Source organism: Naumovozyma dairenensis, chromosome 6 (assembly GCF_000227115.2).
Source record: "Naumovozyma dairenensis CBS 421 chromosome 6, complete genome".
Lineage (NCBI taxonomy): Eukaryota > Fungi > Ascomycota > Saccharomycetes > Saccharomycetales > Saccharomycetaceae > Naumovozyma > Naumovozyma dairenensis.
Window position 1 is genome coordinate 99,965 of NC_016484.1, and position 24,953 is coordinate 124,917.

The following is a 24,953-nucleotide window of genomic DNA, read 5'->3' on the forward strand; positions in this document are numbered from 1 at the left end:
ATGATATTATTTTCTATTCAAAGCTCTTCTCTTTAACCATTTATCTTTTGATTTCATAACGGTCACTTCTCTTTTAGGAGCCAATGATCTTGATTCATTTGTTGAAGACAGGAGAGAGACAGTTACTGGACCTTTCCTAACTATAGTCTTTTTCAAATTCTTCAAAGTTTTCTTCTTTCTTTTATTAATCTCAGATTTAATTTCAAGACTATATTCACTTGGATCAATTTCATTGAAATTTATACGTTTTGGCATTACTTGTGTTTCTTTCGATGCAGATTCTGCACTAGCTAATTTATTAAAGAAATCGGCACCTAATTCTTCTAATTGATCATTTTTTTATTCGTTATTAAATCATCATCGAGATTCTTTGTCGCCTGCTCTTGTGTTAATCTTTGTTTTTTTTCTTAATTGTTGTTTTGTGAAAAGTTCATTTTGTTTTATTCTTTTCTCTTTAAGTAATTGTTGTTCTAATTTCGAAGCTTCCTCTCTCTTTTGTAATTCCATTTCAATGCTTGATTTTGCCAATTCATTACCTTTTTCCTCTTCTGGAGCTTCATCATCATCACTACTATCGTCATCATCATGATCTAAGTTGTTGATTTTTTTACCACTTATTAGCTTTAGTTCAGGTATAGTGACCTTACCGGTACTGTTATCATCATCGTCTGTAAATTTTTTGTGAGTTTTCTCGATTGGTTGTGATGTAGTCGTTTGTTCAGTCATGATGTGGTCTTTGAAATATATTATATAGCGAAATGAATATTTAAGTTATGTCTATATTGTATGCATATACTCCCTTAATAATTACTTCAGCAATTTGTTGCTCAACTAATAGTAAAATAGCATCTTCATTTATGTCATCTCATCTCATATTGCTATGGCTATTGCTATTGCTATTGCTATTAGCATTTTTGTTTCGGTGAAAAAATAATTTTTCAAAAAAACGAAAATTTTCGAAATAAGATCACGGGGGTGTCTGGGTGAAAATTAACTATCGTATTACCCTCCTTTGCTGCCTTTTATGTTCAGATGTGTAGTGTAAATATACCTTTTATTATTATACATACTACGTTGAGTCGTCCATTGTAGTATGTATTGTCATTACATGCATTACATGCATTACATGCATTACATGGTATTTTGCCACTGAACTTACGTCGTTTAGTCGAGTTGATAAATGACTAAAAGTATCTCTCCACAACTTTGAAGCTTCGGCTTCTTTTTAAATGGTAGCCATTGCTAGTTCATATTCTTGAAAAAAGTAAGATTTGCAGACTATTAGGTCGGTATACTGTGTCCGATAAGTGATTGCAGTCGACCAGGGACTATGTAAGTCATATTTGAGTATGTCAGTTAATTGCACAGCATTGTCGATGGTACAATTGAGCTTATAACATGTTCGTCTAGTAATGTAAATTCAACAAAATGGATATTCGGCCTCAGTAAACTCTTCTATTTGAATGATTGAATAATGAATGATCCTGTCGTTTTATGGACCAAACACACTTTTTAACTTCATTGTTTGATTTTTCTTTTTCTTCGTCTTTTTGGATATTTTACTCTTATTTTTATTTGAAGACGGTATAGTTAAAGAAATGGGATCAATCTCATTCAGATGAACTTCTTGATTTACGTCTGTTATAGTAACGTTATCATAATCAATACTTGTGTCGGTTACTATTGAAATACCGTTTTTTTTAATTTGATTTTGTAACATAATATTATTAATTTCATGATGAGTTTTCTCTAATAGAGCCATTTCACTGATTTTCTGTTTTCTTAAGACATTTTCGGACGATGTATCGATAAAACTTATCATTAATTGACCCATATCCAAATTATTATCACTATCATTACCTTTCTCTTTAATATAATCTTGCAACCCATGAATTTTAATTTTCCCGTTTTTACTTAAATATTTAATGAATTTATTCAACGATGTAAAATTAGTAGAATTCATATGAATATGATTCTTATCTTGAATAAATTCATTATAAAATTTATTCGCTTGAATCGGCTTCTCACCATGATTTAACTTCAATAATTTCAAAAAATCCTTCTCAAATTGTACCGAGTAATTCTCAATATCTTCATTAGTGACATTAGCTATTTTCAGTAAATGTGAAGGTGATTTAATATGTGACTTGAATCCATTCTCATCACGACATTGTTTAGAACATATCTGACAATAGAATTTCAATTTTTGTAGCCCTTTAGCTTTCATTTGTTTGCTAAGGTACTTAGCTGTACCAAATTCAGCTTGCCCCATCTTAAAATCACAGCGGCGGTAAAACAGGGGTGTTGGGGAAAGCTATTCAGATTAAGCTTATTGTATCCTCTTATTGAGTCATCGCAAATTCTTCTTCCTTTTGTTCTCTCCTCTTTTTCTAATCATCAATTTTTCACTATTTTATGTTATGGAAATTTCATTGACATGAAAAGTGAAACTTTCAAGTATTAATGAAGACATATATACGTATATACGTATCCACTTCGCCAAAACTACAACATCAGCTAATATTACATTGATTGTACTTAAATTAGGTAGCTTAAAATCATTTATTATTTTATATTATTTGAAACCTACCATCACTGTAATATTTGTTACTGATAAAACCCTCAGATAATAAAGATAACAGACATGTCTCTATTAGAACAGTTGGCCAAGAAAAGGGCTGCAAAAAATCTGGCTAGCTCTAATAACAACTCAAGCATAAGTGCCAATAATGCTGATGGTGAGGACACTAATAATAAATTGATATCACGTCTTAGCCAGTTACGAAAGAATTATAAAGCCTCGTCGAATGAGCAATCATCCAACTCCACCCTGCAGCCATCTCATTCATCTGCTCCAACTTTGCTACAAAGAATGAAGGCTAGGCAGAACACTCGCGAGGCCTCACCAGATCCTTATGTACCATCATCATTACCAACAACTTCATCACCATCATCCGCATCTTCCTCTACTTCTTCATTAAGCTTGAAGCTTTCAGTATTAAGGAAAAATGCACAACATAATCAACATGCATCTTCTTCCAGCAATGAAGGTATCATTAAGAAACCAATCTCTAATGAGAATAAAATAGCTAAAACTAATAAAGATAAAGTAATGAAAGAGAATAAAAGCCTTAAACAGCAAGATTTATGGAATACTATAAATAAGATTCAAAAGAACCTTCTCATTAGCACTGCAAACAATCAAACAGAATTGAACCTAAGTCCTTCTGAGCAATATCAACACATTACTAAGCTTTTATTAAGTGATGCGAAGCAAAAAGGTAATAATGGCATCCACCTTGAAAAGGAATACCAGAAATTATTTACAGTTTATTATCCAACTAAAGTAATGGAAAATCATACCCAACCAATACTAAATTTCCAAAATCCAAGTCCAGATGATATTATAATCAATGCCCAACTCAAAGCATTTGGAGAAATGGAGAAAAACGTTTCGAATTTAAAAATTAACGCAAAAGAAGAAGACGAACCACCATCCGAATTTTCTAAGAGCTTTTATAAACCAACATTACCTACATCACCGCTTAATATTCAAACATACATTTCCGAAAATTTGAACATAAAGAATCCATTCTTGAATGTGATCTTATTGGGGCATTCTAAATCAGGAAAATCGACAATACTTGGACGTTTATTGAAAGATTTGAAATTATTATCAATTGAGGAAATAAGATCTACGAAATTTCAATTAGAAAGGCAGCAGGAAAAGAATCCAAACTCATTATACTTAGCTAAGATTGGTGAAACAAAATTATCAAAGGACAAACATTATAGACAAATTAAACATGAAAATGATACATTTAACATCTTTGATATCCCTATATTCCGTCAATCACGGAAGAACAATAACTTCCAGAGCTTAATAGCAACAATTAATCAATGTTCGGTTGCTATCTTAACGATAGATTGTAATACCGATCAATTTGAATCGAATTTCAATATAGATGGCGAATTAATTCAATTGATTTACTTATTAAAGTTTTCCGCTCGAAAACTCAACAAAATCGTAATACTGTTGAATAAGATGGATTCAATTGATTGGTATCATGATCGGTTCATTGAAATTAAGACAGAATTATCGTTATTTTTCAAAGATTTAAACCTATGTGATGATCCTGATAATGAGATTGTATGGATCCCAACGAGTGGATTATATGGCCAAGGGATAGTTGATCGTAATGCAGGCCGACGATCAAAGGAATGGTGGTCCAATGAACCCACTTTGTTTGGGAAATTAAAACAATGGACACTTCCTGAAACAAGTCGTACAATTGAAATCGAAACAAAGAAGATATTAAACTCGCCATTCATTTTTCATATTGAAAACGCTTCCAAGATAAATTCGAGATCTGAAAAATTAAAACAAGATGAATGTTTCGTTACAGGTCATGTTCATTCCGGATCTATTCAAATTGGTGAATCAATGACCATTTTCCCATCTAAAATAAGCGTTACGATTGAATCAATAACATGTCTTGATACCTTAACGAGGCAGTCACAAGGAAAGTCAGGTAGAAAATCAAAAATTGCAGTTGCTGATGATTATGTGATATTGAGAGTCTCCAAATTATTTGATTTCCAAAACGATGTCAACGTAGGTGATTTTGCCACATCAATTGAATTTAGTCTTGAAAATCTTTGTCAAATAAGTTCAACATTTCAAGTAAGATTGACAATTTTCCCTAATATTGAAAAGGAACGACTAGCAATTGGTTCGTCATTTGTACTAATTAGAGGAAATGGTGGAGAAAACTCAACTTACAAAGTTAGAGTATCTAAAATACTATCCTTATCTTCGAACACCTACCAAAATACGACAATAGGTTTTGATGTAGAATTAGAATCAGAGTCACCAATTCCAATGATCAGTGTGAAAGATAATGGTAGTGATTTCACATGTTTCAACGAATTTATTTTAGAACAGAATGAGAGAATATATGGTTTGGGTTCATTTATATTGCGTTAACCGGATTGAACCGATCTTACATCACATGTATTTATTCGTTATATTTTATGTATTGACGTCTATAGAAGAGGAAGATAAAAAAAATATGAGGAGAGAATTACTGGATGTTAGAACTCTGGTACAGTGGGTGCTTATCGATGTATATTCGTAATTTCTGTGTTCTGAGATCGAGCAATAGACCAACCGGTTTTTTCTATTCGAGGAGTTGAACCAACTAAATTTGATGGACACTGCCGACGTTGTGTGTAGTTCAAAGACTCTTACCATCATGGTTCATCGAAATAAATGAGAAACAAAAAGGGAACCAACTGAAATCGGACCCGTGAAAACGTTACTAATGTCTGTTCTCTGCCATTCAAATGTTTAATGGATTTGGAAACAGATAAGAAACAAAAGAGAACACGACGCGTCAACTTCCAGTTTTTTGTTGACAGGACGCGTAAATTGAGAATAATAAACATCCAGAAGAAATGAAAACTATCCAGCCAGACTTCTTTATATATATATATATATAAGATTCAAATCAATATTGACTGATCCTTCAAAGAATATCCCAATACCTCCACGACTATTGATAACATAGGGAGCTATTCGTAATTAGTTGTTAGTAACAAGAAATTCAAAAAAAAACAAGAAAGCGATGACTACAGAATCAACACAAGAATCGAAAAATTTAGAAGAGCAACAATATCTTGATTTATGTGAAAGAATCATAAAGGAAGGTGAATTCCGTCCAGATAGAACTGGTACAGGTACATATAGTCTTTTTGCACCACCACAACTACGTTTTAACCTATCCAATGGTACATTCCCTCTGTTAACGACGAAGAAAGTTTTCACAAAGGGTATAATCTTGGAGTTATTATGGTTTATTTCTGGTTGTACAGATGGTAAGAAATTATCAGCGCATGGTGTTAAGATATGGGAAGGTAATGGATCTCGTGAATATTTAGACAAATTAGGTCTTACAGATAGAAGAGAGGGTGATTTAGGTCCTGTTTATGGGTTTCAATGGAGACATTTTGGTGCCAAATATAAGACATGTGATGATGATTATTCAGGACAAGGTGTGGATCAATTGAAGGATGTAATTTATAAATTGAAAAAAAATCCTTATGATCGTAGAATTATTATGAGTTCTTGGAATCCTCCTGATTTCCCATTGATGGCTTTACCACCATGTCATGTCTTTTCACAATTTTATGTTAATTTCCCAACGGATGGAGGTAAACCAAAATTATCATGTTTATTATATCAAAGATCTTGTGATATGGGGTTAGGTGTACCTTTCAATATTGCTTCGTATGCGTTGTTGACTATTATGATTGCTCATATTTGTGATATGGAACCTGGTGAATTTATTCATACTATGGGTGATGCTCATGTTTATAAAGATCATGTTGATGCATTAAATGAACAAACTAAAAGAACTCCAACTGAATTCCCTAAGTTGAAAATAAATAGGAAGGTGAAAGATATTGATGATTTTAACTTTGAAGATTTCGAAATTGTTGATTATCATCCACAAGCAAGAATTCAAATGAAAATGAGTGTATAAATCAAGCTTGAAGTTATTGTTATGTGGTTTTTATTTTGTAATGCAAAAATATATATTATATAATATAATAATGGGATGGGATCAGATGACCTCAATTACCGATTTCTATATCCAGGACTGTGTTTTTTTATTCATTTTCTAGTTTGCTTTGTCCTATATGTCCTTGAGGTATGCTTTTTAGTTCCGTCTGAACCGATTAAATCAAAAACAGATAAATCTTCTTCGTTCAAACGGAAACTCACTGATTTATTACCATCTTGGGAACAATTAATGCTATTCTTTTTATGTAACCGCTTAGATGATCCCGTCTTATCCTTATTCTTGGTGGTAGTAGTATTACATTTTGGGTCATATAAATCTATGTCATTATCAATTGCCTTCTTATATAATTTTCTTTTCAAATTAGAGGACGAAGACAATGAAGAGGTTGTTGTTCCTGGTGAGGACTTGATATTGACCTTTGCTGTTATATCAGAAAGGGCTATTTTATCTTTCTTTGGCGAAATATTTACTTTGTTCAAACTTTGCTGTACAGATACATTTTCATCATCAATAGGTGAAAGAATTTGTGGTGACTCAGACAATATCGAAGGATGCTTCTCTTGTTTATCATTGTTTGTGTGTATTTCAAAACGTGTAGAGTTCTTAATATCGATTCCAGAGCTGTTTTTGCTATTGGTATTGTTATTACATGGCGAGGTGTCTCTTTTCAATTTTCTTGTTACTTGTAAATCATGGAAATTAGTTACCGTTGTTGCATCGACTAATTTTTCAGTGGGTCTTCTCATTTTAGCTCTTAAGGAAGGTAATTTATAATCGATGGTTTTTCCACGAGTTCTTCTTGGTCTAATAAAATCTAAATCATGGCTGGAATCATGAGTACTTGTTGGCATAACTTCATCAATAATTTTGTTCTTATTTTTGATTTTCGGTGGTTTCATAGAATGTTTGATCTTATGCTGGGAATCTATCTGTAAAATACCACTGTTATTAACATTTATGCCATCGGTAGCAATATCATTTACATTATCATTGATAGAATCATTTGATGTATCTCTAAATACTTCTGTCTTATGTACTGTACCGACAGTACGACTTCTTTGAAAACTTTCCTCTGGAATGGAATAATCCATGATTGAGCTAGAGTAATTTCCAATATTTGAAGTGTCTTCATGTGTATTAATAGTATTTTCATTTGAGTTTGTGTAATGTGTAGAAATATCTGTTGTAACTGATACAGGATCCGACAAGGTCTTAATTTGTTCTTCTTCATTTTCAAAGTTCTCATCTTGTAAGTTTTTTGTGCTCGTTGGAATATCTTCATTTTCATCATTAACTGTGGCAGTAATCGTGGTATTAGTATTAATGTCATCGGTGTCGTTGATTTCATCAGAAGGGAAGGAAAAATCACTCGGAACGAACATAGATTGTCTTCTTGAACTTTTCCTCCTCCTTTTCGTCGTAACGTCTTTATCGTTTTCATGTTGCTCTTGCTGTTGCTGTTGTCGTTCTTGTCGTTGACTATCATTATTTATTCGTGATAGATCATCGTTATTATAATTTGTATCTGGTAATCCAAAGGTTATTGATGAGTTTCTATCTCTTTTCCTTTCACTTAACGAAGATCTAAAAGTTGACAAGGCATCATCTGTATTTGTGGTAGCAGTGTTATCATTAGTGTAGCGACTTATTCGAGAACTTGGAAGTAAATTTTCTTTTTTTCGAATGTTATCAAAGATATACAAGATTTCTTCAAATCTTTGGATGACGCCATCTTCTAATATTTGTAATTGATCATTCAATTGCTGTTTGTATTGTGATTCTAATTGGGATGAATTGGACCGAAGTATAACGTTTTCTTGTATTAATTGACTTAATTTTTTCTCCATTTCATTAATTTTTAATTTCAATGTTGAATTTTCCTTGGCTAGTTGATTATTTTGTTGTGAATATGAACTTCTTAATGTAGCAAGTTTAGAGTATTCTTGATCCGTTAAGTTTTGGAACTGTTGAATTTGTGGAATGTTGGTCTTAGAACTGGTAGATGTAGATGTATTTTGATTCAAGTAGTTAGTTTTTTTGCATTTTCTAAGACTTTTTGCCATTATCGATCGGAAACAGCAGTTAGTTTGTTGAAGGGTGAATGCAATAATTTCCTTAGAGTATCTACCAGGAGTCAATAAATATTCATTAGATTTTCACTACCTGATTGGGTTTCTTTTTGAAAATGAGGCATAATATTCTTTTATATAATATGTCCAGATATGTTTTCCAATATTATTTTTTTGTAAATTTCAGTCTTTTGTTGTTGTTTACAAAAACCGCGAAATGTTATTAGGGTTCGAGTATAATATTTCAATATAATTACTCCAGGGTTAATCCATTTTGCCCTATTAAAGTTTTTAGGCCTTGGAGACCCGGGTAATCATTTCAAAGTCCCTCTCCGGGTAACGAACCGGATATTGGAAAAAAAAAAATTTGGAATCTTAAAAAAATGAAAAATATTTTTGAATTGTTATGGAAAATTTGCGATGCCCTTCTGAAAAAAATATATGCTTGTTAGTAGCATTGTGACTTGATTGATTGATAATATTATTTATCCTTTATAAAATTCCGATTCATTATACAGATTTTTCATTTGTATATTCCTATATAACGAAAACGAGAAACGACAAACGATGATCAGAACTGTAAAACCTAAAAACGCTAGGTCCAAGAGGGCCCTTGATAAAAAGGAAGCCAAATTAGTTGAAAATGTGAAAAAGGCACTATTTATCCCAGGTCAAACCTCTAACAAACTCTTACATGACATTACTATTGATCTTAGTGCATTAAAGAAACCAGATATTAAGAGATTTGAAAGGAAGAATGATGTCCATCCATTTGAAGATACTACTCAATTAGAATTTTTCAGTGAAAAGAATGATTGTTCATTATTAGTTCTTTCTACGAATTCCAAAAAGAGAAGAAATAACTTGACTTTTATTCGTACGTTTGGATACAAAATTTATGATATGGTTGAACTATTAGTATTAGAAAATTATAAATTATTACAAGATTTTAGGAAAATGACTTTCAATGTAGGTTTAAAACCAATGTTTTCATTCCAAGGTGCAGCATTTGATGTACATCCTGTTTACAAACAAGTAAAGTCCTTGTTTATGGATTTCTTTAAAGGTGAATCCACCGACTTACAAGATGTTGCAGGTTTACAACATGTTATTTCCATATCCATTGCAGGTGATTTCCAGGAAGGTGAAACGTTACCAAATGTCTTATTTAGAGTTTATAAATTGAAAACGTATAGAAGTGAACAAGGTGGGAGGAAATTACCAAGAGTTGAATTGGAGGAAACAGGTCCCCGTTTAGATTTCAAAATTGGTAGAATTCATACACCATCTGCTGATATGGAAAGAGAAGCTATGAAGAGACCAAAACAATTAGAATTAAAGACCGTGAAAAATGTAGAAACTGATTTAATGGGTGATAAGATTGGTAGAGTTCATATGGGTAAACAAGATTTAAATAAATTGCAAACCAGGAAAATGAAAGGTTTGAAATCTAAATTCGATCAACTAGGTTCGAATGAAGAAGAATATTTGAATGATGATGAAGCATATTTGAATGAACAAGATGGAGAAGAGAATGATGCTGCAGGAGACAGTTATGGTGAAGACTTCGTCACAGCGGATGATATAGAAGAAAACGAAGGTCCTGTATCCAAGAAACAAAAGAAATAAGATTGAGATGAAGGTCAAATAGACATATCTAAGGTCTTCAAAACCGTGCGAATATACATAAATATCATAGCTATATGTCATATAGACATTCTTTTAAATTACATGTACAATAACACCAACCATATTCCCTATTAATCACATGTATATATGCGATAACTCATGTTAAAGCGTCAACAAACAAAGAAAAAGGTAAGTACAATCAGAGCCTTCCCTTTCATCTTCATCGTAAAGTTGTAGTAGTTTGAGGATGATAAGGTGAATGATTTAGTGACACAGACGTGAGCATCTGTGCATCTGTCGTTCCCGTCACGTGTGTTGGAATTTGAAGTATAATACCGAAAACAGGCTGTGAAACTGAAACGAGTCGATTAGGTAGAAGAGTATTCACAAACCAAAAGCACTGAGAGGGTTAAAAGGTAATAGTGTCTTAGGAATTAGACTACAGTTGTTGATTACGTATTGGCTTTAATCGTATCGAAAGGTTATTATTTGTTTTCTGTTTGCTCAGTGTGTGTTTTCATTAAAAAGAAGCGTTCATCAGGACAATTTATAGACAATAATATATCACTATTCCCGCAAAAAAAGCAATTGTGGAGAAGAATGGGAGTTAGATCAGGTTCAAAGGAGATGTCGGAGAAAAGTGCACATGCTGGACACGAGCATAGATCTGATAATGTCAGTTTAGTAACATCACTAATGAAATCATGGAGGATTTCATCATTACCTTCTTCGTTAAACTCCTCTCCATCTTCTAAGAAAGATTTTACCTCTCCTAAACAATTATCACATTCTCCAAATATAAAGAAGAAACAAGATAGTGTATTTACCAGAGATCGGAAGCATAGAACAAGTGATGGCAATTTTGAAGCAATGCCAAAACCGCATGCGAATATGATTCGAACACCTTCGTCTAATTACTCGCCTTTAAGATATATGAGTCCATCAGCCGTAACAAACACTGAAAGTTCAAGATCACCATTTTTGCGTAATGGTAATCATAATCACTCTCCTGCAGTTACCCCATTATCTCGTTCTAATAGTAATGCGACGATTAATGGAATGCCAAAGTCATTGCATGATGCTTCCAATTCTAAAAGAAGTGATAGGTATTTCAAAGACTTAGATGAAGATTGGAGTGCTGTCATTGATGATTATAACATGCCCATACCCACAATACTTAATGGCGGAACAGATTCTCCAAATTCATTATCAAGAAAATCTACTGCATCATCAGTAGCCACCACATCGAACTCGATAATGACATCTGCATCATTTCATTATCCGCAATTGCCACATTTAAGAAGATCACAAAGTTTTGATCTCAAATCAGAAGACGAATTAAACACAGAACGAAATATACAGGAGTTAAATTCTGCTATACAAAGGATCGCCAAATTTGATTCCATTTTACAGAATAAACATATTATAAATTTACAAGAACTTCGTCAAATTAGCTGGAATGGGATTCCAAGGACGCATAGACCTATAGTATGGAAATTATTAATTGGTTATTTACCTGCAAACACTAAGAGACAACAGAATTTCCTTGCACGGAAAAGGAAAGAATATAAAGATGGATTGGATCATACTTTCTCAAATCATCATTCGAGAGATATCCCCACATGGCATCAAATAGAAATAGATATACCAAGAACAAACCCTCAAATCCCACTGTACCAATTCAAATCCGTACAAAGTAGTTTGCAAAGAATCTTATATTTATGGGCTATTAGACATCCAACAAGTGGATATGTGCAAGGTATTAATGATTTAGTAACACCATTTTATCAAACTTTTTTAACTCAATATTTACCTGAGTCTCAAATTGATGATGTTACCATTTTAGATCCAGAAACGTACTTACTTCCTGATCAAACATATGATTTAGAAGCAGATACGTTTTGGTGCCTAACAAAGCTACTAGAACAAATTACCGATAATTATATTCATGGGCAACCAGGGATATTGAAACAAGTTAAAAATTTGTCTCAATTAGTGAAAAGAATTGATATTAATTTATATACACATTTTCAAAAGGAACATGTAGAATTTATTCAATTTGCATTTAGATGGATGAATTGTCTACTGATGAGAGAATTTCAAATGCCAACAGTAATTAGAATGTGGGATACATATTTATCCGAGACCTCACAGGAAATCACCACTACTTCAATTACAATTGCTAACAATTCATCAACGAGAACGACAGAGAGTACAACTACGGCAGGAACATTGCGACCCTTGACACCGAAGGAGCAAAGTACAGCTACATTTAGAACGCCAAATGAGGAAACTTATCGTTCCCCTTCAAACATGACTATCTCTTCAAATTCTAGTAGTACGGGTGATGAATCTTCAAGAATTAGACAATCATCATTTAATGAATTCCATGTATTTGTATGTGCGGCTTTTTTAATCAAATGGTCAGAACAATTAATAGACATGGATTTCCAAGAGATAATTACATTCTTACAAAATCCACCAACTAAAGATTGGACTGAAACTGATATTGAAATGCTCTTAGGAGAAGCATATATTTGGCAATCATTATATAAAGATGCTACATCGCATTGGCTGTGATATGTTATTGTTTGTTTTTTGTATGATTGTTCACTCTCTTTGTTTTATACATTCATTCTTATTTTATTTTATCTTACATACTGATACACTCATCATTGCAACTAAAATAAAGTTTTACTACTTTTGCTCATCGTTTATCTGGCAGTAAAAAAAGAGGAATACTTCATTAAAAGATTACGCCGAGAAAGAACGGGTATGTCTTGTTTGAGAAGATAAACAGCTACCCTCGAAGGATGACGTATAGTTTTGAAGAACCGAGCTAGCACTACAGTTCCAAATGATTCATCTTATTTCCTTGTATAAAAATGTAGGTTTAAATTCACCGGTCGCAGTCTCTTAATAAAAGTGTAGCGATAGGTAAGAGATGCTAATATGAAATATACAAAAATGGAACTCAATGAATCAAAAGAATCAACGTGTAATGAGTTGATGGTTTAGCATTACAAGCTTCATTACGAATTATTTACGTCTAAACCTTTCGACTACATCGAAAGATCCATACTAAGACGAACAATTTGAATATATAGGATATGTGAAACAATAATGTAATTGTTTCGGAACATATTTTTAAGAAGATTTTTTAATTATATATATTGCGTTGTCTCGTAGATTATATTTATATTTAAGGTCATGTGCTTCTCGCTAGCTGCTCGACAATGTCTGCGTGTGATTTGCAGCAACAAAATATGTTACTACTTTAGAATAAAGTGTGATTGGTACTGAATTGGTCCCAGTAACGTATTCCCGATGGGTTGTGTAAATTGTAGTTTCAAATTCAGTCTTTGTATTTGTAATACTACATCTCGAGCTTGTTTCATGTTCATTTAAAGATGCTTGGGTGGACTCTTGACTAGATGAAACTTGTGTGGCTTTGATTGATGAAGAAGATGATGATGATAATGACGATGATGGTGGTGGGAGAGATGAGGAACTAGAAAGGTGAAGAACCGAGCATTGACCATAATCCATGCTACTTGGTAACCTACATTCAGAAGGTAGTGTAGTTTCTGGCGTTTCCCCATTATATTTAACTGTCACATAACGTTGCATCATACCGTCACTCCCAGTAATACTTACCGAGTTTATACCGACAGTAAACAGTGATGCGTTATAACCTGGGCCGAAATCTATATTGATTATATCTGATGAAGCACCAGAGGAGCTTATATTGATGACCATGGAACCATTTGCAGGATTATAATTCCAATTCTGTATTTTTGTTTTAGTCGATCCTTGATAGCGGATCGATGAACCTTTATTAAATCCTCGAAATACTAAAGGTTTTGTATATGAACCACGAATAACATAGAACTCCCTCCCTTCTTGTAACCAAAACGTTTGGTCTATTTCCTTCGTCGAGTCAAGATAAAATGTAGTAATGCCTCCAAGAAATGCAATACAGCCTCCACCAGTAACTGAACTTGAAAGCGTAATGTTACCACCACTTAAAGCGATCGTTCCGGTATTTTCAATACCGGATCCTGGCCCATAAATACTCATATTGGGGAAAAATGTTTCGATATTTATAATACCTTCATTGATAAAACTGTCTGAGGCCCCAAACAGTTCATTGGCTTGATACACACTATTTTGTACGGTCAAAAGTCCCTCCTTTTCGTTTAGGATTGACTTCGCAGATATGTTGGTTCCACTAGTTTTACTATACGTCCCAGGGTTGTATAGGTATATGTTGTGCGAGTTCGTGATAGCCCCAGTGACATTAATATAATTTGATGAAACACACAGGTTACCATCAACATCCAAAGAATCCATGAAGTTGACATTGGTTCCTGATGTAATTTTCAATGATTTATCCGCATCGATTGTAACCGGTTCATTGTATGTGATTGACCCTGTTTGTAAAACATCGTGTGAAATTTCGATAGCCTGACACAACGTTAGTAAGATGATATATGAGAAGACAGAGTATATATTCATTGTTGTTTCATTCTTGATTGATTGATCTCATAGTAGCTAAAATTATTAACATTATATACTCAAGAGGGAATATATACTGAGATGGATACCCCAGAGAAATCGCAGCAAAACGTTTTCAGAATGGCCAATCTATTGAGTTCCCAATGCATCTTGGAAAGTTTATTTGTAATTTAACCCTGCAGTGACCTACATGTCCTATCTCATTGACTACCTAACCAGCAATGCAATGCGGAACGAACATCCCTTCCTAATTAAGTTTTGGCAATGGTTGGTTAGTGAATCTATTTGATAACAAGCAAATCTCCTGCAAGATCGAGGATTTGGAATGTGTCCAGTAGTGGAGCATAATACGTACAAAAAAACCTTATGAAACTTTATCCCCCTACGCATCTTCTCTATATGTACCATACATACCCTGTATTATTGCATCTATTTTAAGGTTGCATGCAAAGCCTAATTTCCCTGAGTTCAATACACACCCAGACATTACATACATTTGTGCCTACTAGCTGACGCACTCCGTAGCCTAAGACTGTTCGTGCGTGAAGTGTGCAATATGAGGGGAAGAGATGGGAACCAAAAAATAGGCCTACCCCCACCGTTCCCAACACCCAGATAAAAATATCTATCCCCTACTCCCAACCCCCATTTATAGAATGTTGAATATATCTTAATATGGTCTCTTTTACCTTAATTACTAGTCATCATAAAAATATTTTGGTTGTTTATCTGTACCCCAAATTTTACCCCCCAAATTTCTGGTTTTCCCCCTGTTGGATCCTCAATTTGAGGCCTTCTAGCCCGGCTTTTACCACCGAAATTTTTTAATCCAACCCCTCCTATGTCTGGAAGGGAAGGATAGAATTAGGAAATTCAAGAGCGACAACGGAGAGGCCAAACTGGTTCCCAGTTCGAGATATACCAAAATTTTGAGATAAATATTCAAAATATGTTTAAGACACTTCCCTCAAGGAAGAATTTAAGAAAAGGGATTTCACGACAGAAGAAACAAAAAAACTGGATTATAACGGTTGTCTAGAAAGCCTCTACTCTCTGTCACCTTGAGGCTGGTTTAGATTACTGAATGATCTTTCTTTGTTAGGCGTCGTAACGGTAAAAGAGAGCAGAAATGTACGTAAGGATATTGAGGAGAAGATATGGTCTTTAAATATTAAAACTTTATTTTACTTGCGATCGTAAATGTTTCAGTATGTAATTTGAAATAAAATGAGAAGGAATATATAAAACTAGGAGATAATCTTCAGTCATCCATGATTAAATTACCCCATGGGTTTAATAAATATATTCATATTAGTGAAAATGATATTAAATTTAGTTGAGCACAGTAAGGAAACCATCAGGCGCTGTGTTTGTCCAAAGCGGCTTCTGATATATGTGGTAGCAATGTTTAGTTGTTTATATTGTGACCTTTTTTTGTTTGTTTCACTGTCTAAGCTGACCGAATTTGTGACGCCGACGGGGTTTCCTCGGCGAAATCTCCCAGATTCACCTGTCGATCCATCCGTACACCCGCTCTCTTTCTCTCTCTCTCTCTCTCTATATATATATATATATTAATTACTTACTGAATTCATTTTCATAGAAACAGAAATATATATATATATATATATTACGGTATGCCATTATATAATGTTATTTATAGATTATTCTTATAAAATGTCTCCCAAAGCTCAATACATTCCTTTTGAGCTTCTATGGATGATTCTAACGATATCTCGATACTATTTCGGAACTCGTTTATCTTCTCCTTATCAAACTTTTTAACTTCCAATTTGATCTTTTCACCAACTTCATTCCATTTATTTCTTATAATGCGTAACCTTGTATTCAAAAGTCTATATTCAAACTTTATTAATTCAAGTTTCTTGTTATCGCCTTGCGGATTAATTGTTTTTTGTAACTTTTCACCTTGAATCCTTTTCTTATTCCTTTCCTCTTCAACAACAAGTGAAAAATATCCTAATTTTGCCCTTTGATTGAAAATAGCTTTAACACTAGCTAATGCCCTCATATAATTATCTATACTAGCTCCCATTATTATTGACTCTTGTAAGGAATTCCTTTCTAGAGATACTTTAATTTCCTTTTGAATTTCTTCAAAATTTATTAATACATCTGAACTTTTTTCTGTCACATTCAGGTCCGCTAAAGAATGCATTAAAGATACAAAATCATCCATTGCAATGGCCAACTCATTTCGTTGGGTCTCTAGTAGATCTAAATGTGTATATATGTGTTTCAACTGTTCTTCTAAATCATCGATGGATTTACCTTGTTCAATGAAAAATGTATCAATTTCAGTATATTTAGGTGCAGATGAAAATGACATACCCATAAATCCTTTATTGACTTCTGCATCAATACCACCATTCCTAATGATTCGTATCCCATCTTCAGAACCAAATAATTGAATCGGACTTATATAAATTTCTGAAAGATCATTACTATCATTTGATGCGTTAGAACCAGTTAAATTCTCACGATTTTTACAATCATAAGGGAAATTTGTACTTGTCAGGAAAAGTAAGAAATCAGGATCATTTTGTAAAATAGTATCTGTAGCAATGCAAATTAACATATTTTCCATTTGAATTCTTCTATTCTCAATGAAATCTCCAGAAAACCTTCTTATAGCTTGCTTTTCAGGTGGTGGTGGGATTACTTTACCCAAATGGTTATTTTGTAATTGACGATATAACCATCTAAAATCTCTATAGCGTCTTGTCACTTGAGCATAACTGGATTCTATTAATGTAGATTCAGCAATGATGGTATATTCAACGTGCATGGAAGTTAATTCACCTACTTTGATTGGATCTTTAACTTCTATTTTAAAATCAACTAATGGAATTTCTTTCTCTTCTGTTTCTTTTTCTTTTTCTATTTGCGGTTTTGATTTCTGATCTGGTACTTGTTCATGGGTCTTTTCCATGGTTGTATTGGTTTCTAAAGCATTCTTTTCGGATTCATTTACAGTAGAACCTTTCTTGGGTGATAATACATATAGGGGTTCATTAACTTTATGTAATATATTATGTTCTTGTTCTGATTGTCCATTTGGATTATCAGACAATTTTTTTTCTTCCAATGGTTCGTCAACAAATTCATCATCCATTGCGTTTTCACCCAATGGATCTATATCTTCTTCCATTTCTTCATTATTATCTTGATTATCCTGAGATTTACGTTGAGTGGTGATTTCACCAACTCTTTTGGCATGTTGTAAGATTGTAGTTGAATCAAATAGTATATGAGGTTTAGCAATCTTACGAACTGGTTGAAATTTAATGTCAACACCTTTTGGAACTCCACTGAAAAGACCGTCATCACTTATGGAAGAAAATGGACCGTTTAACTCATTCTTGGTAAATAACGAGCCGTCAGCGGTTAGGATCGTACTTGCATCATGATTTTTTGATAAAATGGGTGGATCATAACGATGGTTCAGGTCGTCAAAGGGATCTTCTTCTGGAGCCAAACTGTTAATCAAATCTGCCTTATGCTTTTCTTCAGGAGCAACAGTATTTTGTTTATGACCTTCCCAGGTAGATGAGAGATTTTGAGGTTCAATTCCATGCTGTTCCTCAGAAGTAATAGTATCTATCATAGGGTTTAAATAATTATTGTTACTAACTGACAAATCGGCAAATGTATCAGATAATTCTTTGGGTACATCTCCGACTAATGGTGTCTGTTCCTCTTCTTTGTCATGTTGTTGTTGAGGAGTAGGATTGAGATCATCCCAAACAGGGGCCTTTAAAGCATCATCAAGAGAATTATCAAAATCCATATCTGTGTGGTAGTGTAAGTAAAATAGCCGTGCTGATGGAATATCTTAGAGGTATCTCGGTCTAGTCTATCACTTGTTGTATCTTCAACACTTGTTTTAATCTTTTGAATGTTAAAAGGGAAATTTGTTTGAAGTCGTGTTTTTCCATATAGACTGAAAAGTTCAGGACACTACAACAAACAAGAACTCTTGAACAAGAAGCGAAAGATACAAGAAGAACACAAAGAGGCAAAGACTGCGTGATAGCATATATCTTTGGTGTGCTCCTCTTTTAGGATTTTTGTTGCAATATTCTCAGGAGGCAAAGAGGAAAGATGTCTGTCACTACGAAGGAGAATAAATTACTTCTACAAGAGAAACAAGATAATAATAAGAACAATCATCCGAAAGAGAAAAGTCGATACTCATTATGGAACTTTTGGATCTGTTCATTAGCGTTAAAAATTCTATTATTCCCAGATTATTACAGTACAGATTTTGATGTTCATAGAAATTGGTTAGCCATTACGAATAAATTACCATTGAAGGAATGGTACTATGAACATACGTCACAATGGACACTCGATTATCCGCCATTTTTTGCATATTTTGAATGGTTCATGTCACAATTTGTTCCAAAAGTGGTCCGTGATGATGGATGTTTAGACATTGTTCCAGTGGGTCAATTTGGTTGGGCCACCGTTGTGTTTCAAAGAACAAGTGTCATAATTAGTGAAATTTTATTATTTGTTGTCTTACAATGGTTTATTAATAAGAGTAAAGATAATGAAAGAACTCAAAGTTTTATTGTTGCCACCAGTATCATCTTATCTCCTGGGTTTTTAATAATTGATCACATACATTTTCAATATAATGGATTTTTGTTTGCCATTTTAATTGCATCAATTGTTGCAGCAAAGCAAGAACGTTATTTATTATGTGGTCTATTTTATTCTATCGCTTTATGTTTCAAACATATCTTCCTATATTTAGCACCATGTTATTTTGTTTTCTTATTGAGAGCATATGTTTTAAATGTGAAAAATTTCAAATTTAAAAGCTATAAAGATTTAATTCTTTTAATTCAATGGAATAATTTGTTTAAATTAGGCGGGATAGTCTTAAGTATATTTGGTATATGTTTCTTACCATTCATTTATCATTTACCTCAAGTATTTACAAGATTATTCCCATTCGGTAGAGGTTTAACGCATGCATATTGGGCGCCTAATTTTTGGGCCATTTATTCTTTTACTGATAAGATTGCCACTACATTATTGTTGAAGTTACCATATGTTCATAAATTATTATGCAAATGTATTAAACATCCATTATTCCCTACGACACGTGAAGAAATCCAATCTAGAATAATGGAATACGGTAATAATGGTAGTAAGGGTTTAGTTGAAGATGTTTATTTTATTATCTTACCCCAAATTATTCCTAAATTAAGTTTCATTTTGACAGGATTTTATCAACTTTTAGCTGTAGTTCCTTTATTATTTGATCCATCATTTAAAAGGTTTATCGGATCATTGACTTTATGTGGTATGGCATCATTTTTATTTGGTTGGCATGTTCATGAAAAGGCGATTTTATTAGTTATTATTCCATTTTCATTCTTAGTGGTTTGTGATAGAAGGTTATTAACTAGTTTCATGTTAGTTAGTTCTGCAGGTTATGTTTCATTATTCCCATTATTATATAAGAATGATGATTTTTTGATTAAGACATTATACACATATATTTGGTGTGTTATATATTTCTTTTCCTTGAGAAAGACTACCAAATTATCATCGAGTGTTGAAAGAAGGATTTTCTTTTTTGATAGATTGGCTATAATTTATATTATTGGGTTAGTTCCAATGGTCTTTATTATACAATTTATTGACTTACTAAAGGGAAAATATGTTATCTTTGAGAAATTTGAATTCTTAAGTTTAATGATTTACAGTGTTTATTGTTCTGTTGGTGTTATAAGTTCATGGATTGGATTATCATGGCTTTATAATTTTGACGAACCATTATGGATGACTTCTAAGGAATGATGATGATATATATATATACCTTTTAATGCAACAACGCAGGAAAATGCGCAATCCTGTATGTACTAATGAAAAAAAAGGAAAAGATGGGTATTTCTATTCTTTTCGATTGGCTTAATTCCGTGTATAGAATATATATAAAATTCTAATTGTAATTTATAGAAGTATGCTTGTTTTTCTCATCATAGTTACGATACAGAAGGGGAAATGATTTCTAGAAATTGTATATCAAACCAACAATTTTGGTATCTGTTCCTGGTTCATCAGTTTTTTGGGTTCTTTCAAGTCATTGCATGAATAAATGGATTGGTTCAGTTCCAGAGCAAAGTATATGCGTTCATTAACTACTACCTACTAACAGTGACATACCGCTATTGAAGCTTGTAGAATTGTCTAATTGAATAAAGTATATTATCTGATTCCTGTTTTAAGTTGCACAAGGTAATGCTGGTCAAAACAAGTGCAAGCATTGATTTTATGTCATCAAGTGTGGCCCTTTGTTTATTAGTATCTATAAGTTTCAGCTTTTATGGTTGTCGTTACTTTTCAAGTCATTATTATTATCATTATTTGTTTGTTCTTGTTCATTTTGAAATATTGAAAAGAGTAGCCGTTGTTGTTGTCTCTCATATTGTTGTTGTTGTTCTGTATGTCCGTTTGTCTGATTTTGAATATATATATTTTGGATATTGTTACGTTTATGTATTTGTATTTGTTTTTGTTCATTTTGGAAATTTTGTATTGCGTCATTTATTGAATTTGGAATATAAGCATGTGACGGTAATTGTCGCTGTTGTAGTTGTTTAATTGGTGAAAATGGTGAATTAGTGGTAATAATATTCTTTATCTCGTTGTCGTTATATGACGAGGAAGATGTGGAAGAAGATGTCTTGATTCTTTGTGGACTCATTGTCATCATTATATTCCTATTATTTGTCGATAATGTGGATGATGGAGAATTATCATTACTATTACTTATTGTAAGAAACTTTCTTGGAGACATAAACAAATTATTTCTATAGGGACTCATATTAATGTTATTGTTGTTATTATTACTATTATAATTGAAGAAAGGTGATCGATTTGTATTATTTGTATTTATTTGATCATTAACCAGTAATGGATCATTATAAATATATTTGAAGATGGATTGTTGTTCTTGATCTTGAATGTATGATGGCTTGTCATTTTTGTTATTATTCTTGAAACAAGGAGATGAAAATGATTGTATATTTGATCTTTTATCAGAAGATGGGAATTCCATATGAATTGGAATTGGAGATTGTTGATTATCATGCATTCGGTTTGACTTTTGATTAGTGTTATTTGATTTAGGTGTTTCAGGGATAATCATTATATTTGGTCGTATGGGTGATACTGGTGAATATTTTATAAATTGTGAAGATGGAATGTTCATAGAGGAAGAACTATTATTATGATAATGATTATTATTATTTGTTAATGACGACACATCATCATTATTCTGATTATTTTTCGAAGGTTGATTATTTTGTTTGATAATTGGTTGAATCTTTGCCTTTCCATTGCTATCGATATTTAAAGACAGATTAAAATGATGCTGTACTTTGGTTTTTTCATTTAATTGTGGTGAAGGAGAATATAAAGATTGTTGTTCTATCTCGGTAGATTTATTATTGGAGGGACTTACACTTGAGAAAATATTATTTCTTTTCTTGCTCATTGTTGTTGTAATCGAATCATTCGAACGAGAGTTAGACTTACTTTTGTTGTTAGTTGGTGTTGTAATTAGAGGTGCTGATAGGGTAATTGATTTTGAATCGGATGAATGTAGACTTGATTTGTTCTCAATTTCAGGAGTATTTGTAGAAGATCTTGATTTTGATATTGATCTTGGTAACGATAAAGGTGAAAATGACGAGGATGAGAGTAATATATTTCCTCTGAACCTTTTCTGTCGAGCGTGCGTACCCTTATTATTACTACTACTATTGCTGTTACTATTAGTGATATTATTATTTTTGGTTGGAGTAGAATAAATAGAATTCAATTGTTGATGATCATTATTTCTTGGAGATGAAGTGAATTTATTAATTTTCATTGTTGGTTTTGAAAAATCTTGAGTAGATAATCTTTTTTTCACTTTCATTGAGGAATGAGCCATAGGACTATGTAATGGATCAGGATAATGTTTCATGATGGGAGGTCTACCTCTTTTCCTTTTCGGTGTTGTTGATGCTTCAGATCCTAATGAGGATGATTGTTGTTTTGATGACATTATGTTGCTCTTGGTTAGATTCGAGTGTATGTGTGTGTGCCTGGAGGCAAATAAAAAAGGGGAATACTCTTATCTTGCAGTGGCGAACGAATTTTTTAACTTCAAAACCAATAATCAAAGTAAGATGAATCCTTAACCAGCTAGTATATTAATGTGCTCGAATGAAATCTATGAGAAGGGAGTAGTGGCTTCAACTTGCGTTCTTGTTCCATGTAGTACGTTACTACTATAGAGTGTACTATTAGCGTTTATATGTAAATTTGTTTTTATGAAATTGGGTGAATATTATTAACCCGATTAGGAAAAGTAATTGAATTATATGATATTATACAGAGAGGATTCTATAGATCCAAGTGAGAAGACTTGTTAAAGGGGAATCCTCGAGAAGTAATGGAATTAGGGAGATTTAAAACAGTATCCCACACATAGATATATAGAAAATAATGATAGTACGTAGTGAGTAAAATAATAATTTTTTGAGAATAAATAAGAATTATATATTTTTGCTTGTAATCGTGAATTATCTTCCTTAAAGGAAAAAAAAAGAAGAGTTAGTAAGCAAGGCACGTACGATACTTTTTACAATGAATAATGTGTATATAAATAATAGTAGTAAATGGTAAAGAAACCAGAGGAGAAGAACACAGCTGTTTAATCTTTCTTTGGTGGTTGAGTGAACTTAGAAGGTTTGGTCAAAGTTGATGGATGAGTAGATGATGAAGCAGATGTCTTTGGAGGATTAAATACAAATTTTCTATTCTTAATACCAGCCCATTTGAATTTCTTAACCCAAACGGATAATAAATACAAGGTTGACAATATCAACATTGCCTTCAAACCTAATCTTTTCCTTTCATCATGTTCTGGTTCAGCAGCCCAATTCAAAAACGTTGTAACATCTTTAGCCATTTGAGAAGTCGTTGCAGGTGTCCCATCCTCATATTCTACCAAATCATCAAATAGGACTCTAGCCATAGCGATTGATCCACCTGGGAAATAAGGATTATAATTAGAACCTGGAGGCAAAACGACACCACTTGGAGGATCATCTGGATAACCAGTTAACAATGAAAAGATATAATCAGCAGCACCATGTCTCGCTTTCACGATCAAAGATAAATCTGGAGGTAAAGCACCTTGATTAGCAGCACGAGCAGCTTGTTCATTAGGGTATGGACCTGGGATATAATCAGCCAATTTCCCAATTCTTTTCTTAGGATTACCTTGTTCATCAGGCTCATCATCGTATTCGAATTCTTCAGCCATAGCTTTCACTTCATCCTCGGAATGAGAGACTCCTACCATGGTTCTCCATGCGACTCTGTCTAATGAATGACAGGCTGCACAAACTTCTCTGTAGACTTGATAACCCCTTCTAATGGATGCATGATCGAATGTTTCCAAGGGTCCATTATGTGACCAAGCAAAGGCAGGAGGATGAAGACCATGTTCTGCAGCGGTCATTGCCTCTGCAGTTAAGGAGTCTGTGTAGAGTAAAGTCGAGGTGCTGATACCTGTAAGTATGGCACCTGTGGTTAACCATTTGGAATATGATTTTGATTTCGATGTATTTTGCTTTATTGCATTTGTCGTAAGAGAATATGATCTTCTCGAGAGTGATTTGGGGATTCTATTTAAAAACATGGTATCTTAGTATTGTTCTTGTTGCCTCTTCTCCTTATTCTATTGTATGTGATAGTGGATATGAGATGATTTTATGTTGGTGTCAGGGAATAGAGTAATAATCGTAGTAGAAATATATGTGTATGTATATATGTATATCTGCAGTGTTCGATGGATAGGATGGATTGTTGTTATGTTGGAAAGATTGCCCTTAAAAATTATGTGACAGTTAAGTCTAAGGGAAATGGAAATGGATATAAATCAGTTACAAGAATAACGATTGATAGATCATCAAAGGTTGATACAGGGAAAAGATACAAGTCATAACAAATGAAATAATCAAAAAAAATAGCTGAAAAAAATCAGCCATTGCATATACTACATTATATTGTACTATATCATACTATATTGTACTATATCACTATAATAATACTA

General features: G+C 33.0%; 12 protein-coding genes across 12 annotated transcripts; 5 read left to right on the plus strand and 7 right to left on the minus strand.

The window, feature by feature from the left end:
• Positions 1-6: 6 nt before the first annotated feature.
• BUD21 (Bud21p) lies at positions 7-255 on the minus strand (the record flags this gene model as incomplete). Its single annotated transcript, XM_003670556.1, has 1 exon — positions 7-255. One exon carries the CDS (start codon positions 253-255, stop codon positions 7-9), a length of 249 nt encoding a protein of 82 aa, XP_003670604.1.
• A 1,237-nt stretch (positions 256-1,492) lies between these two features.
• Positions 1,493-2,272, minus strand: RTS2 (Rts2p; the record flags this gene model as incomplete). Its single annotated transcript, XM_003670557.1, has 1 exon — positions 1,493-2,272. The coding sequence occupies one exon, from the start codon at positions 2,270-2,272 to the stop codon at positions 1,493-1,495; it is 780 nt and encodes a 259-aa protein (XP_003670605.1).
• A 372-nt stretch (positions 2,273-2,644) lies between these two features.
• SKI7 (Ski7p) lies at positions 2,645-4,987 on the plus strand (the record flags this gene model as incomplete). Its single annotated transcript, XM_003670558.1, has 1 exon — positions 2,645-4,987. The coding sequence occupies one exon, from the start codon at positions 2,645-2,647 to the stop codon at positions 4,985-4,987; it is 2,343 nt and encodes a 780-aa protein (XP_003670606.1).
• Positions 4,988-5,627: 640 nt separating this feature from the next.
• CDC21 (thymidylate synthase) lies at positions 5,628-6,545 on the plus strand (the record flags this gene model as incomplete). The annotated part of the gene is made up of 1 exon (XM_003670559.1): positions 5,628-6,545. The coding sequence occupies one exon, from the start codon at positions 5,628-5,630 to the stop codon at positions 6,543-6,545; it is 918 nt and encodes a 305-aa protein (XP_003670607.1).
• A 131-nt stretch (positions 6,546-6,676) lies between these two features.
• On the minus strand, positions 6,677-8,650 carry SGO1 (Sgo1p; the record flags this gene model as incomplete). The annotated part of the gene is made up of 1 exon (XM_003670560.1): positions 6,677-8,650. The coding sequence occupies one exon, from the start codon at positions 8,648-8,650 to the stop codon at positions 6,677-6,679; it is 1,974 nt and encodes a 657-aa protein (XP_003670608.1).
• Positions 8,651-9,223: 573 nt separating this feature from the next.
• RPF2 (rRNA-binding ribosome biosynthesis protein RPF2) lies at positions 9,224-10,285 on the plus strand (the record flags this gene model as incomplete). The annotated part of the gene is made up of 1 exon (XM_003670561.1): positions 9,224-10,285. The coding sequence occupies one exon, from the start codon at positions 9,224-9,226 to the stop codon at positions 10,283-10,285; it is 1,062 nt and encodes a 353-aa protein (XP_003670609.1).
• A 600-nt stretch (positions 10,286-10,885) lies between these two features.
• GYP1 (GTPase-activating protein GYP1) lies at positions 10,886-12,865 on the plus strand (the record flags this gene model as incomplete). The annotated part of the gene is made up of 1 exon (XM_003670562.1): positions 10,886-12,865. One exon carries the CDS (start codon positions 10,886-10,888, stop codon positions 12,863-12,865), a length of 1,980 nt encoding a protein of 659 aa, XP_003670610.1.
• A 642-nt stretch (positions 12,866-13,507) lies between these two features.
• On the minus strand, positions 13,508-14,803 carry NDAI0F00490 (uncharacterized protein; the record flags this gene model as incomplete). Its single annotated transcript, XM_003670563.1, has 1 exon — positions 13,508-14,803. One exon carries the CDS (start codon positions 14,801-14,803, stop codon positions 13,508-13,510), a length of 1,296 nt encoding a protein of 431 aa, XP_003670611.1.
• Positions 14,804-16,460: 1,657 nt separating this feature from the next.
• VPS5 (sorting nexin 1) lies at positions 16,461-18,614 on the minus strand (the record flags this gene model as incomplete). Its single annotated transcript, XM_003670564.1, has 1 exon — positions 16,461-18,614. The coding sequence occupies one exon, from the start codon at positions 18,612-18,614 to the stop codon at positions 16,461-16,463; it is 2,154 nt and encodes a 717-aa protein (XP_003670612.1).
• Positions 18,615-18,928: 314 nt separating this feature from the next.
• Positions 18,929-20,641, plus strand: ALG8 (dolichyl-P-Glc:Glc1Man(9)GlcNAc(2)-PP-dolichol alpha-1,3-glucosyltransferase; the record flags this gene model as incomplete). The annotated part of the gene is made up of 1 exon (XM_003670565.1): positions 18,929-20,641. The coding sequence occupies one exon, from the start codon at positions 18,929-18,931 to the stop codon at positions 20,639-20,641; it is 1,713 nt and encodes a 570-aa protein (XP_003670613.1).
• Positions 20,642-21,158: 517 nt separating this feature from the next.
• On the minus strand, positions 21,159-22,895 carry MSA1 (Msa1p; the record flags this gene model as incomplete). The annotated part of the gene is made up of 1 exon (XM_003670566.1): positions 21,159-22,895. One exon carries the CDS (start codon positions 22,893-22,895, stop codon positions 21,159-21,161), a length of 1,737 nt encoding a protein of 578 aa, XP_003670614.1.
• A 651-nt stretch (positions 22,896-23,546) lies between these two features.
• Positions 23,547-24,539, minus strand: CYT1 (ubiquinol--cytochrome-c reductase catalytic subunit CYT1; the record flags this gene model as incomplete). Its single annotated transcript, XM_003670567.1, has 1 exon — positions 23,547-24,539. The coding sequence occupies one exon, from the start codon at positions 24,537-24,539 to the stop codon at positions 23,547-23,549; it is 993 nt and encodes a 330-aa protein (XP_003670615.1).
• Positions 24,540-24,953: the final 414 nt, after the last annotated feature.